The following is a 15,559-nucleotide window of genomic DNA, read 5'->3' on the forward strand; positions in this document are numbered from 1 at the left end:
TGTTCCTAATGTATCACAGTGTGTATTTCAATGTGTAGTCCTTTGTTCTTTAAGGAGGGGAGTATAAAAACTGAAGTCTAATCACGCCCTCCTCGTTCAGAATTGCCTATCTCTAATATGCTCTGGACCTTGCGCAATTAAACTTCTCTGCTAACCCCTCCGGAATTCGTAAGAGTTCTTTCGTTTTCCACAAGAATTTAGGTAAACACACGCGGTTGTTAAGCGACTCTGGCTTCCCCATTGACTCTGTTAGTCTGCTGGTCACAGGACACCGGGACACTGCAACCATCATACCTATGAGTCAGTTGCCAAGTGTTCTAATTCTGATCACGTGACCATGGTGATGCTGCAACGCTTGTTAAGTGTGAAAAACGGTAATGGAAAAGTCATTTTTTTTCAGGGTGGTTGTAACTTTGAACAGCCACTGAATGAACCGTTGTAAGTCAAGGACTACCTGTAACCAGTTTTTGTTTGTAGAATATGGGATACTTTCCTGCACATTGATAGGAGAAATTTAGAAGAAGAGGTTTCTATCAAGCTGGGCAAAAGCCTATTTTTTTAATTAAGGGTTCATTGACTGCTCTAATGACTAAGGTAGGGCACCTATACTCCTGGTTAAGGAAATCAGACCCCTGGGTTGTAAGTCTGGGCTTCATCTCTCCCCAGGAAAAAATCTTTCACACGGAGGAGGACAAGAAAGCAAAGAAGAAGAAGAAAGGCCTTTTGGAGTACCTGCCCTTTCGGACTGCGGACACCAGCAAGGACCACAAGAGACTCATTGAAAAAGCGTTTGTGGAACTGGCCACCACCTGCCAAGCTGTGATCTGCTGCAGGGTCACACCCAAGCAGAAAGCCCTCATTGTGCAAATGGTGAAGAGACACAAGAACGCCATCTCCTTGGCCATTGGAGATGGGGCCAATGATGTCAACATGATTAAAAGTGAGTCTCCTGCCCTTTTCGGTCTCAGAGATACAGCCTCGAGTAGCCAGGTTATCATCTTAAATTGACTTTCCTCAGGGCCGGCCACAGGCTGTTATCTATGCTAGTTATGGGTCACAAAATTATAGTCCAAAACATTTGAATGCTGCCATGGTGGAGAAGGTGGGTTTAAATTTGCAGTTGATTAGATTTGCCTGGGTAAAGCAGAGGGCTTGGGGCTTGTCCAGGGGACAGTAGAACTGTCACCATGGAAATATAAGTTTAACTTTTATACACACAGGGACTTCTTTTTCCTGTGGAGAAAGAGCTAGATTGGTCTTACAGGTGGGAAAGAAAAGAAAGTGTGCTAGAGAGAGTTTGGACATTTGGAGTTGAGGACGTGTTAGATTTAGGATACTTTAGCAACCTTTTTTATAACTATTACCTTTCGACACATTGAGAGACATTTTTTCTTTAGAAAAGCTTCTAAGGTGGATGAATTCCATCCAACTAAGTTTCTTTAAAACAGTGGTTCTCAACCTTTTTAATGCCGCGACCCCCAACCGGTCGTAAGTCGAGGACTAAACCGGTCGTAAGTCGAGGACTACCCAACCGGTCGTAAGTCGAGGACTTTCCCTGCCCGGGAGCGCCACGCATGCGTGGTTCTGCCCCCTGCGCCGGCCAAGGCGTAGCTGGCAAGCGGCAGAGACGGAGCAGGCCGACCACCAGCTGGCCCAGCTCAAGGGAGGTAAGGCACCCGCCGGAAAAGGGGAAAAAAATGGCGGACAGCCTTGCTTGGCGACCCCCGTGAAATGGTCGATCGACCCCAAATGGGGTCGCGACCCATAGGTTGAGAACCGCTGCTTTAAAAGAACCAGGCAATGGAATCGCAACATCAACCATAAGGGGTTTAAAAAAAAGATTAACAAGATGGGCAGGACCCGGCAATTGAAGCCCCATCCCTTTTGTGTCCATGGGATGAGTGTGACACACATGAAAAGGGGCGGGGCTTCAATTGCCTGATCACTCCTCCCATTTTGATATTGACCTACCCATGGATGTCATGATCAGCCTATTAGATTTCATCATGTAATGTTCCATGAGCCCTTCAGTTGCAACTCGGTCGTTACTCTCTCATAGTTTGCCTTGTTTGCTTACCTATTTATTAAATTTATAGGCTACTCATCTCACCGTCAAGTGACTCTTTTGATATGTCAAAAGACATATAGCTAGTGCTATAGATATGTCTATAGTACTAGCAATAGCTATAGCACGTAGACTTATATACCGCTTCACAGTGTTTTACAGCCCTCTCTAAGTAGTTTAGAAAGTCAACATATTGCCCCCAACAATCTGGGTCCTCATTTTTCCGACCTCGGAAGTATGGAAGGTTGAGTCAACTTTGTGCCGGTCAGGATCGAACTGCTGGCTATGGGCAGAGTTAGCCTGCAATACTGCATTTTAACCACTGTGCCACCATTGCTCTATACCAGAGATGTGCATTTTTACCCTATTAAAGCTCACATGAGTACAGAGAAGAGTACAGAGAAGAGCAACAAAGATGATTAGGGGACTGGAGGCTAAAGCATATAAGGAACGGTTGCTGGAATTGGATATGTCTAGTTTAACGAAAAGAAGGACGAGTGGGGACATGATAGCAGTGTTCCAATATCTCAGGGGCTGCCAGAAAGAAGAGGGAGTCAAGCCATTCTCCAAAGCGCCTGAAGGCAGGACAAGAAGCAACGGATGGAAACTAACCAAGGAGAGAAGCAACCTAGAACTAAGGAGAAACTTCCTGACAGTTAGAACAATTAACCAGTGGAACAACCTGCCTCCAGAAGCGGTGAATGCTCCAACACTGGAAGTTTTTAAGAAGAGACTGGACAGTCATTTGTCCGAAATGGTATAGGGTTTCCTACCTGAGCAAGGGGTTGGACTAGATGACCTCCAAAGTCCCTTCCAACTTTATTATTATTATTATTATTATTATTATTATTATTATTATTATTATTATTATTATTATTGTTGTTGTTGTTGTTGTTGTTGTTGTTGTTGTTATTATTATTATTATTATTATTATTATTATTATTATTATTAAGATAAAGACTTTTACCTTTCAGAAGTCACATAATAAGTGGGGCCAAAGCAAGAGAGTGTGAGATCATGGAAGGTCCCCCCTTTCCCCTCTTTTTCTAACAATCCTTTTTTACTTTTGTAATAAAAATGCTTTTCTTTTAAAGTCCTCAGGACCAATCTTGAAAAGCCACATATAATTTTGGTTAGTATTTGGATGGAAGACTAAAGAAATCCCTGGCCTATAGGTTAGGTTTGGAAGTTGTGACTCCTTCAACTTGAATTTGATTGGACACTATTTTTAGCTTCTTTTTTTTTTAAATTTCCAAGCATCAAGCAAAGGAGAACTATCCTTTATAAGAAATCTAAACAGATTTCTTGCTGAGGATGGTTAAGAGTTGGCCAAAGTTGACTTCAACTTCACTATCACAGGATTATCTACCTGGTTCATTGGGGCAGATGGTGGTTTTCCACTCCTTTGGGCCTCTGTTTGAGAACTAAAGTTGGGGTGATTCGCAAACAAGACTTGCAGTCCTCTGCAAGGATCTTTCCTTTCCCAATCTCAATTACAAACTTCTGAGCTTAGCATCCAGTTTTGGTCACCACAATGTAAAAAAGATCTTTGAGACTCTAGAAAGAGTGCAGAGAAGAGCAATGAACATAATTAGGGGACTGGAGGCTAAGGCGCATGAAGAACGGTTGCTGGAATTGGGTATGTCTAGTCTAATGAAGAGAAGGACGAGGGGGGTGAAATGATAGCAGTCTTCTAATATCTCAGGGGTTGCCACAAAGAAGAGTAGGGTCAACCTATTCTCCAAAGCACCTGACAGAAGGACAGGAAGCAACGGATGGAAATTAATCAAAGAGAGAAGCAGTCTAGAACTAAGGAGTAATTTCCTGACAGTTAGAACAATTAATCAGTGGAACAACCTGCCTCCAGAAGTTGTGAATGCTCCAACACTGGAAGTTTTTAAGAGATTGAACAACCATTTGTTTGAAATGGTGTAGGATTTCCTGCCTGAGCAGGGGGTTGGACTAGAAGGCCTCCAAGGTCCCTTCCAATGCTGTTATTCTGTTAGATAATTGCTGGAGTCAAAATTGAAATGTGATCTAATATTAGCCCTTCCTCGCGTTCTCTCTAGCTGCAGACATAGGGGTTGGAATCAGTGGGCAAGAAGGCATGCAAGCAGTGCAATGCAGTGATTATGCACTGGCTCAGTTCCACTACCTTCAGAGGCTCCTCTTTGTCCATGGCAAGTGGTCCTACCTCCGGATCGCCAAATTTCTCCGCTACTTCTTCTTCAAGACATTTGCTGGCATGATGGTGCAAATCTGGTTTGCTTTCTATAATGGCTTCACGGCACAGGTGGGTGTTAATTCCCCTACCCCACCCCACCCCAAATCCCCAATTCTAATGTTTTCAGTCCGACTTTCATTTCTGAGCTCATGCGGTGTTGGGAAGCTCCCAGCCAGGCAGGGAGGAGGAGTCAAGCAGAGAGGTAGGCATGAATCCTTGCACAGCTACAAGAGGCATAAGCCTAACCCTCCCTTAATTTCCATGAAAACTGATCAGCTTGTTCCCAAGGGAAAACAAGCAGTCTGGGGAGATTCTTGTAATACAGGTAGAACACAATAAAGTTGCTGACGTGAACCATTCACGAGTGGATCCGGTTGCTTGTTTATTCCCGACATGTCCGTCCATAGCATTTCTCTGGTTTAGTAATTTTGTCACATTGCAAAGAATGCAGTAAGATTTGTCTAGCACAAACTGTTCTTGACAAACCTATGTTGGCTTCGGCTTGTGACTTTGCTTGTCTCTAGGTGTTCACGGATTCGTTACTTGATTATCTTTTCCAGAATCTTCCCAGGTATTGATGTTAGGCTGATAGGTCTGTAGTTTCCTGGATCCATTCCCCCCCCCTTTTTTTTTTGAAGATGGGAACCACATCCGCCATTTTTCAGTCCCCTGGTAGTTCCCCAGTGTTCCAGGATCTTTGAAAAATATGGTTCAGTTGTTCTGAGATCACATCTGCCAGTTCCTTGAAAACCTTGGGGTGTAATCCATCTGGTCCTGGTGATGTGACAAGGTTCTCAGCGTAAATTTCTTCTGAACTCACACCATGGCCTTAAAACAACCATGATACACCAAAGTATTTTACCTTTGCTTCAAAGAGGCAGCAAAGCTTAGATCAGGGGTGTCAAACTGCCGGCCTAGTGGCCGGACGCATCATCTGGAAGCCGTGCCCACCCCATTGCCGGCAATGGCAAAACCATCCCGATACGTTGCGTGACTTCATGTGATGTTTGACATGTCTGACTTAGATAGTTTGGTTAGGAGAAAGAGAGTTAAGAAGGCTCCTGCCTAGAAATTCTCAGAGTATTTTTTTGTACTGCAAATAGTTGCTTTAGTTTGGCAAGGGGTACGTCTATAGGAGAGGAACAATAAACGAAACTGCTCAGAAGTAATTCCGTGTGTATTTCTTGGTTCTTGGGGCCTGATGCTGTGCATGCTTATATCAGTCACTATTATGGGGAAAGGGCAAGGCAGAGGCACAGTTAAACAGAAGGAAGGAAACATTGTGGCATTTGTGTGTACAAAGCATGGTGCATATTGTATTGAAGGATCAGCTGCATTGGAGAGCAAGGCTGGGCAAAGCATTTAAAGACACACTGCAAAGTGTGCCAGCATAAAAACAGCTTCCTCCTTGATGCCCAGAGGCAACCATGGTTTGCAGGGCTCCTGGCAGGATTTTTTTTCAGATTGTCTCCCTATGCAGATGCAAACATAGCTACATCTTCACTAGTAGCTGAATTGTTGTTGGTGCTCACACATACCTCCAGAGACAAGGCCCTTGCCTTGATTAGTTGGCTATGAAAATCAACACAGGGAATCTTATCTGTCTATCCTGTAATTTGTAGATTGACTACTAGTGATTATTCACAAGGACTGTGGGCTTTCTCCGAAATAATTGGTGTTCCCTGGCATAATGCCTTCCCAGAAAAGCCACCCAACTTTAGGAATTTTTGTGAGTGCAATGCACAAATGTGTTTTTCTTCTTTACATTCTCCTTCCTTCTATTGATAACCCCCCCCCACACACACACACACACAATCTAACAGACTCTCTGCAGTTTATAAGCATACATTAATAATCTAGTGCAAAGAGCCCCAGTTTGGTTAAAGCGAATCAGCGAGAGCTCCTAAAAGCATCATACCAGTGATGTATGATGTCCACTCCTTCATTTAAGCCCTCCAAGATAATTCACATTTTAGCATCTTCAAGCACAATTTCCACAGGGAGGCTGTTCCACAAGATAAGCACAGCAATTGAAAAGCTGCCTCCCAATTGCACAAAAGCTGAAGGCACCCAGCAATTTGTCCTAGGATGCAGATCCATTCCGATTAGGAGAGGCATTTCTTGAAATCAAGGTCCTTAGACTTCCTTTTCCCATTTATATCTTTGCATGTATCATATATAGCAGGGGTCCCCAACCCCCAGTCTGTGGCCTGGTAACGGTCCACAGTGTGTTGGGAACCAGTCCTTGGCCCATTGGGAACTGGTCTGCACAAGCATCAGGCAAGTGAGCAAGCACACGACAATCCATTTGTGCAAGCAGTGGACGCACGTATAAAACCATCTCCTCTTTCCCCCCCACCACCACTGCTGCCACCATTGCTGGTCTGCTGAGCCGGAAAAGTTGGGGACTATATATGGGATGCTTTTAATTTATTAGCAGCCCATCTTACATGCATGACTCTCGACAGCTTACAGGTGCTCCCTGACTTAAAACTGGTTGCTTAGTGACCATTCAAAGTTACAGGGGATCCCACAAAAGGTTCTTGCAACCTGGTTCCAAAGTTCTGATGGCCCTCAGTGTCACATGAACACATTTCAGGTGCACAGCAACCAGCCTGTTTGCCGTGTCTCAAAATCATGTGACCTTGGTTTACGACCTTTTTGCCAAAAACTCACGTTTAGTTCCAGTTTTGGGAAAAAATGCCCCATAGCAAACAATAGGATTCATTTAATGACCAAGGTTTCGCTTAATAACTATGGTGACTCGCTTAACAACTGCCACAGAAAGGTCATAAAATCAGATTGATCAAATGATGATCTACTGGACAACCCTCATGATTTACAACCATTATGGGCAGAATCCATTAGGGTCCTAAGTTAAGAACTTAGGTGTCCACTCTCAAATATCGTATTTAGGATATGATAAGCTATGAATTTCCCTTTTTCTTTTAAAATATATTTTCTGTGCACTGCACTGAGATATTTTAGCCCAGGAAGTGTGCTAAATAAATAAATAGATATTTCAGAATGGTTGACAGAATGGAAGAAGAGCAAAGTGCAAATAAAACTGGTTCACTTTAGAAGCATAATCGTAGCTGTGTTCAGATTTTAAAGATATTTTTTTTCTGTTCTGATTCTGGATAATGCTTTCATATAGAATTTGCTGAGGAAGAAAATGATAGTCCTGGGCATGGATTTCAAGATATCTCTTTAATGTTCTCTCTTTTTTTTCTCTTTCCATTCAGCCTCTGTTGGAGAGCTGGTTCCTCGCTCTTTATAACGTTGTCTACACCTCGATCCCAGTCCTGTGTTTGGGCTTGTTTGAACAGGTAAGTAAGTATCTTTGCATTGTGCAGTGTTTTACACCAGAGGTCCCCAACCTTTTGGGCACCAGGGACTAGTTCCGTGGAGAGAGATTTGTCCGCGGACTGGAAGGTGCATGGTTTTGTGTGCTGCCTGCATCTTGCGGATGCGGCTTTGCTTGTTTGTGTGGCCCGGTTGCTGGCATGCTGTGGCTGTCATGTGTCTGAGTAACGAAACACTTAAAAGGACTTTCAGGCATGTTTTCTCCTAAAAGCATTTATTAAGGTTACAATACGTCAGTACAGCATGGTGGAAATGCTTAGGTCTGCTTCTCTTCCGTTACGCATAACATTCCAAGCATTTTCCACTCCCTTATTGTAGGGTCATGGTTCATATCTTCCAATCAACTTGGAAGATGTGATTTACTTCCGGTTTCTTTCTCCCGGGCTATCCTTATGCTCCTCCCTCTTTCCCAGTTGCTGGTTTAACTATATATATACCAGACAGTTCTGCACATTGTCAAAGCACGAATATACAGTATTTGCAGCGTTGACAGTGGCCCGGTACTGGTCCATGGACCTGGGGTTGGGGACCCCTGTTTTACACTGTATCATTTTAACTGTAAATTAAATCAATGGTCACTTGTATGTTCGTAAATATCTTTTACCTCCCTAATGCAAAATAAAAATGAAAATGTGCATCCCTGATTTAAAGACAACCAAGAAATATCCCACTTAGCCAGAACCTCAAATAGCGCAGTCAGTTCCACTGTTCCAAGCAGCCTTTTCCCTTGTTCCTGATTGCATTTGCTCTTTCTCCCATTAGGATATGAATGACAAGAAAAGTCTGCAGTTCCCTGAGCTGTACAAGGCAGGTCAAAAAGACCTCTTCTTCAATTTTGGAGTATTCTTTGTGTCGTTCATCCATGGATCCTTTGTCTCTTTGGCCAACTTCTACATCACCATGTGGGCCATGGGGGACAGATCGGGCACCCGGGTCATTGGTGATTATCAGTCCTTTGGCATGATTGTGGCAACCTCTGCCATCTTGACAGTTATGGCTGAGGTGAGTAGCTTTGTGTGGTGGTGGGAAGGTTGAGCGCGGTAGAATTTCTCCATGAATTCCTCTGGGAGTAGATTTAGGAGCAGATGCCTCCATAAACATCCCTAAAGATACTTCCCAGAGATTGTCCAGAGTTAGCACAAAATCAGATGAATAAAGAACTGGCTCAGGATTGTGCATGGTCATTCCAGGAAGTGCTGAGAAAGGGAAGAAATCCTTCTAGAAATATCCTGTCTCTACTATAAGCACATCACGGTGCTTTTTTTAAAAACATAAAATTAAGAAAGCTTTACATTGTTGTTTTTTTTAATCCCCTTTGTTCAATCTTATCCAATTTGTTTTTTCCCCAAAATTTTTATTCTGAATCTTATGTTTATTGCCTCCTGAGAGAGGAGGGGAAAAAACACTTTTGGGTCTTTCCATTCTCCTCTACTAGTTTGTTTATTGTTTGTTTGTTTATTTGTTTATTTCCTGCCTTTATCATTTTTACAAATAACTCAAGGAGGCGAACGTATCCAACACACCTTCCTCCTTCTATTTTCCCCACAACCCCCAAATCCATCATTTGTCCCAGCCGCAGTGCAATTCTGACAGTGTCTTTTTTCCCCTTCCTTCCTTCCTTCCTTCCTTCCTTCCTTCCTTCCTTCCTTCCTTCCTTCCTTCCTTCCTTCCTTCCTTCCTTCCTTCCTTCCTTCCTTCCTTGCATAGATCATGCTGGAGATGAAATTCTGGACCTTCGTCTCTTTCCTGGCCATCTTGATCAGTCTGGGGCTTTATTGTCTTTTCACATACATCACTCAAAGCTTCCAAGCCTTCAGTACCTCTCCCCAGATGTTCCCCTTTCCTGGTAAGTTACCTCCAGATGTAACTATTAGGTGTCTTCTCTTGCATATGCAGATCTAAGCTGCAAGCTTGATTGACTCCTGGGAGGTCTTGGGTCATATTTACAATCTGGTCCCAAGATGTTAAAAGAAAGAGAATGAGTAAAGTAAATTGGATCCCTTATTTACTTTCTCCCAACTTCTCCTGCCTTAAAACCATAATGTTCCTATTAAAAAGGCATGGCAACCTAAGAAAGAGGTTGGTTCACCCTAGTAGCCAGAACAAAGGCTGGACCCTTTGTGGTCTATTGCAGGGCTTTTCAACCTGTTCACCCATTGTACCACTTTTAGGATATGGCAATATCTGAGTACCACCAGTCGCCTAGCAAGGTGTCAAAAACTTGATGTCAAAAAAAAAATGGCACTGAAAAAAGTGCCCCCTAAACCACAGCTGAGCAAGACACCTGCCTGCCCACCCAGCGGCGCTCTTCCTCCTGTCCAAGGTTTTCATTGTTGTGAGCATTTCTATTGAGGATTGACAGCAGGGGTGGGGTGGGAGGGTGTTTGGTTTTTATTCCCCCCATCTGCTGGGTGGTTGCAGCAGGTTTTGGTCACTTCACATGACCCTGGGACACTGTGACCGTCATAAATATGAATAGGTTGCCAAGCATCTGAATGTAAATCACAAGACCCTGGAGATACTGCAACATTCCAGTTGATTGACGCTTCTTCTGGGCTCAGCAGAAGCACCAAGATCAGTGCCGAGCTCCAGCTGGAGCCTGGTGCTGATCCTGGCGCTTCCACTGAGCCCTGACAGTCCCGAAGAAGCGCCGATCAGCTGGAAAGCGCACTGATCCTGGCGCTTCCGCTGAGCCCTGATAGCCCTGCAGCTCCAGCCAACTCTCGCTCAGGCTTGTGCGGTGCTGCCACCGGTTCAGCTCATTCCCCTCCCCCGCAACTACTTTTCTAGGATGGTCGCGTACCACCTGCAAGGTGACAATGTATCACAGGTGGTACCTGTACCACTGGTTGAAAAGCCCTGGTCTATTATGATTAATCTATTCTCTGTCTTATTGTCATCAGATTGGTCCCTAAAACAGCATGCAGGTAGTCCTTAACTCACAACCATTTGTTTGTGACCATTTGAAGTGACAAGGGCACTGAAAAAAGTGACAGGGCCGATTTTCCCACTTAACATCCACTGCAGCATCCCCATGGTCACATGATCAAAATTCAGATGCTTGGCAACTGGCATGTATTTATGACGGTTACAGGGTCCCGCGGTCATGTGATCCCCTTTTGGGACCTTCTGACCAGCAAAATCAATGGGGAAGCCAGATTCACTTAACAACTGCTTTACTAACTTAACAACTGCAATGATTCACTTAACAACTGTAGCAGGAAAGGTCACTCCATGAGGCAAAACTAACAATTGTTCTGGCTTGACAATGGAAATTTTGGGCTCAATTATGGTCGTAAGCCGAGGACTACCTCTTTGTTTGCACAGCACACTGTTATGCAAACTCAAGTTGAAGGTTTAGCAAGTGGTATGAATTGGCCTCCTCACAGCATCCTCCTTTCTCTTCCAGAGGCCACCAAGAATGCTCTGACTGACCCAACTGCTGTGCTTGTCATCATGCTGTGTATTGTGGTGAACATCATCCCCTCCCTTGCAGTCCGTTTTGTGTACAGTACCATCAGCCCTCCGACTATGTCAGAGGTGAGTCCACCCTTGCAAGTTCAGCAAGCATCAGAAGAGACTGGTCCAGTTGCCAGGAATGATGGAAGGAGAGTCACAGATGAGGGACTTTGGCTTGATGAATTGGCTTAAAAGGCAGGCTTTTTAATGATTAGTGTGTTGGATGATGCTGTTCTGGTTTGATTCTGATTTCGTGTATTATGTGAACTCAGAAGCTAGATAATGTCAGTAACCAGTTAGGGATAATGTGCAAATCTAGCCTTGATTTCTCTGGATTTGGGGCAAAAGTTGGCTAATTGGGTAAAAGTTGGAGGCCTTTTCACTTTGGTGCAGTATTTCTCAGCTGTAGTAACTTTAAGATGTGTGGACTTCAACTCCCAGAGTTCCCCAGCCAGTCATGCTGGCTGGGGAATTCTGGGACTTGAAGTCCACACATCTTAGAATTGCCAAGGTGAGAAATATTGTTTTGGTAGTAGAGAAAATCAGATAACCCCACAACATAATGTACCAAGAAGAAAACTACAACTTAGGTAATAGCCAGACATGCCCTTGACACAGTGGTGGGATTCAAATATGTGAACAACCGGTTCTCTGTGTGGATGCCACTTCCGGAAGTCCATTCTGGGCCTGGCCAACAAAAAATTATGGTGCGAACTGGCTGAATCCCACCACTGCCTTGACAGAATAAGTTTTAATCTTTAATGATATGTTTCACTTTTAATCATGCTTGTTTTATATTTTTTATAATGAGGTTTTTTTATGTATTGTTGTTTTATTTATTTGATTATTGTATGCTGCCCAGTATCATTTCTGGCAAGATGGATAGATAGATAGATAGATAGATAGATAGATAGATAGATAGATAGATAGAGAGAGAGAGAGAGAGAGAGAGAGAGAGAGAGAGAGAGAGACAGACAGACAGACAGACAGACAGACAGACAGACAGACAGACAGACAGACAGACAGACAGACAGACAGACAGACAGATAGATATAGACAGACAGACAGACAGACAGACAGACATAGATAATAAATAAAATATAAATATTCCTTTGCATCCCTATTCCCTTTTTTCATTCGCTTACATCCCAATCTACACTGGACAAGAAACAAATTTTGGTATTCCCATTTTTAGAGGTTCCCCAGCCTTCCCTAGTGTGTGTTTTGTACTTATGTACTTTTGTACTTACTTGTACTTTTGTACTACTGCATAGGTACAGTAGTTCTTGACTTATGACCATTTGTTTAACAACCATTTGACAGTGCTGAAAAATGTGACTTGTGACTGGTGCATTTACAACCATTGCAGCATCCTTATAGTCACATGATCAGAATTTGGTTGCTTGGCAACCAGCATGTATATAAAATAGTTGCCACATCCCAGAGTCACATGGTCGCCATTTATGAGCTTCTCAGGGAGGCTTCCAACAAGCAAAGTTAATAGGGGAAGTCACTTACCGACTATAGATAGTCCTCGACTTACAACCAGAGTTGAGCCCAGAATTTCCATTTCTAAGTAAGATAGTTGTTTAGTGAGTTTTGCCCCATTTTACAACCTTACTTGCCGCAGTTCTTAAATGAATCACTGCAATTGTTAAGTTAGTAACAAGCTGTTAAGTGAATCTAGCTTCCCCATTAACTTTGCTTGTCAGAAGTTTAGAAAAGGTGATTACATGACCCCGGGGACACTGCAACAGTCATAAGTATGTGCCAGTTGCCAAGCATCTGAAGTTTGATCATGTGACCAGAGGGGTGCTGCAACAGTTGTAGTATGAAAAACGGTCATAAGTCACTTTTTTTCATTATCATTGTAACTTTGAACAATCACTAAATAAATGTTGTAAGTCAGGGACTATCTGTAGAGCAAGAAGAGTTGTAATATCAGGAAACACTCATGTAACGGCCACATTGCTTAGCAACAGAAATTCTGGTTCCAATTGTGTTCATAAGTTAAGGGTTATCTGTAAGGTGCAGGAAGTAGCAGCATCAAATAAACTTTGACTGATCTCAAAACTCTATGCAAAGTCAGATAATAATAATAATAATAATAATAATAATAGTAGTAGTAGTAGTAGTAGTAGTAGTAGTAATAATAATAATAATAATAATAATAATAATAATAATAATAATAATAATAATAATAATAATAATAATAATAATAATAATAATAATAATAATAAAGTTGGAAGGGACCTTGGAGGTCATTTAGTCCAACCCCCTGCTCAGGCAGGAAACCCTATACCATTTCAGACAAATGGCTGTCCAGTCTCTTCTTAAAAACTTCCAGTGTTGGAGTATTCACTGCTTCTGGAGGCAGGTTGATCTGAGTAATAATACAAGGAAACCCCAGAGTTGTACATTAGACTGGGAAGTTTGCAAAACATTTAAAAGTTAGCAATGGAAAACCACTATGATACTATTGCTGAGAAATTGTCACTGTCCAGAAAGTCAACAGGAGATGCGTTTGCAGGGAGGGGCTCAAAAAAGTCAAGGTGATAACCACATCCATATGTTCGGAAGCTGCCAACTAAGTTGAAAGGAGAGGGGTCAAATGTGGGCTTAGCTTAGCATCCTTGTGCAGCCACAAATGACATAAGTTTGACATCCACCAAGATCCATGAAGCCTTATCTGGTCATTCCTAGGGGAAGGCAAGCACTCTCGGGAGATTCTTGTAAGTTATGCAGAGAGAATAGAGTTGCTTACAGTAGTGGCCAAAATTGTGGAAACCTTTTGGGAAAAGTGTATTTTTGAGGTTTGATGGCTAATAACACCACTTTTTTGGGAGTAGTACCATAATCCTATATATCAATGGAAAGATAATTTAATCAAGAATGTAATGCAACATTGTTTGTTCAATTATCTGTACTATATTCTATGAAAAAGTTATAGCCAAATAACCAGAAAAAGGAAGCACAACTTGCTTAGGTTGATATCAGGTCACTTTCTTTCATCTGATTGTAGCCAGTGAGCATGAGTGTTTAGAGAGCCAATCAGATATCATCTTGTTTTGGCAATGAGCCAATTAGATCACAGTAGGATTCAGTTATTGATGTCATGTATTGAAGCTGAGAGGAGGACGTTTGTCAGTGTGTTATGTGATCGCTATCAAGTTGGTTGGGGTTTTTTTGTGTTCTTTCATTTAGTGAGCTTGTAAAATGTAATAAAATTAAAGTAATGGTACAAAGAGTTGACTGGTTGCCCAGAAAGCAATGTAAAATAGTATTATTAAGTGAACAAGGCTAAAGTTATAAAGAAATTAGAAGAAAAAATGGTGGAAACTTAACCAAAGGTGGCATTTCTACTGGACACTTTTCCCAAAAGGTTTCCACAATTTTGGCCACTACTGTACTTTAGCTAATTACGAGTGGCTCTGGTTGCTTACACCTGACATCATGTGACACCTATACAAAAGGGTGGGGCTTTGGCCACGTAGTTATGACTGCTATCTGATTTACTTTGAGCTCCTGCCTGCAGACATCCCTGGTTACTAGGCTGATCTGGACTCGAAGGAAAATTTACTTGCTAGGGTAAATCTTTGGGTTCCCCCAAAAACCTGCTCATAACCTTGTTGTAGAGAGAATGTTCTATTTTAGCCACAGCAAAACCTGCATTTCCAGAAAGTACTAACACTTAGTAAGTAGACCCTTTCCAACTTGGAAATGTCCTGACGGAGTGAGATGCTCGGATTTGAGGGCGTATGGGTGCTGTAGTTCATCCCAGAGGGAGGATCGCAGAATCAGGAAGACTGGTACATAAGTTTTATGCCAATCCATCTTCCTTCTTCCTTTCCTTTCAGATGTTTCAAGTCCAGGAGATCCAGAAGAAGCAATCCACGGTGGAGCTGACATCTCACAACAGTAGGAATTCGCTCCTGAGGCGTTCCAGCTATGCCTTTTCCCACAAGGAAGGGTACGCCCATCTCATCTCCAAGGGAGCCAGTCTGCGGAGCAAGGGTGTCCCTATCCGTAGCCAACTGAACGTTTTCCACAGCACCCACAGCCCTGGAAAAGAGAGCCCACTGCTAACTCAGATCAACGCTGCCCCTAAAGAAGTTTCTACTGAGTAGAAGGCCCAACTCAGTTGAAAGAGACATAGCCTATTACTGATAACAGGAAGGGCCATCGCTGGGCCTGTATTCCCTGTCCTGCACAAGGGTGACTTTTGCCTGAATGCTACAATTTTTCCTGAGACTGAGGATTGCACTTGGCAGAAGCTTTCCATGGACAGTGTCTGTCTGTCATTCATGAAATTCTGAGTTCGAACCTTAGAGACATCTGTCTCAGACTTCATTGACCAGATCTTCTCGTTCTTTTTTTCTGCCATATCCGAAAGTTTACTTCTAGTCTGTGCAATATTCTTGCGAGTGATAACCCATCTTGGCTAG

General features: G+C 42.8%; 1 protein-coding gene across 1 annotated transcript in view; it reads left to right on the top strand.

The window, feature by feature from the left end:
• The window catches only part of ATP8B3 (ATPase phospholipid transporting 8B3), a 96,638-nt gene extending 81,397 nt beyond the window's left edge, over nt 1-15,241 (top strand). The window contains exons 24-30 of the mRNA XM_015809936.1: nt 667-940; nt 4,135-4,358; nt 7,535-7,618; nt 8,418-8,657; nt 9,363-9,501; nt 11,065-11,195; nt 14,972-15,241. Of these exons, the coding sequence (XP_015665422.1) occupies nt 667-940; nt 4,135-4,358; nt 7,535-7,618; nt 8,418-8,657; nt 9,363-9,501; nt 11,065-11,195; nt 14,972-15,241 (1,362 nt within the window). The remainder of the gene's footprint in view (nt 1-666; nt 941-4,134; nt 4,359-7,534; nt 7,619-8,417; nt 8,658-9,362; nt 9,502-11,064; nt 11,196-14,971) is intronic.
• Nucleotides 15,242-15,559: the final 318 nt, after the last annotated feature.

This window comes from Protobothrops mucrosquamatus, unplaced genomic scaffold (assembly GCF_001527695.2).
Source record: "Protobothrops mucrosquamatus isolate PMUCROS unplaced genomic scaffold, P.Mucros_1.0 scaffold6, whole genome shotgun sequence".
NCBI classification, from domain to species: Eukaryota; Metazoa; Chordata; class Lepidosauria; order Squamata; family Viperidae; genus Protobothrops; species Protobothrops mucrosquamatus.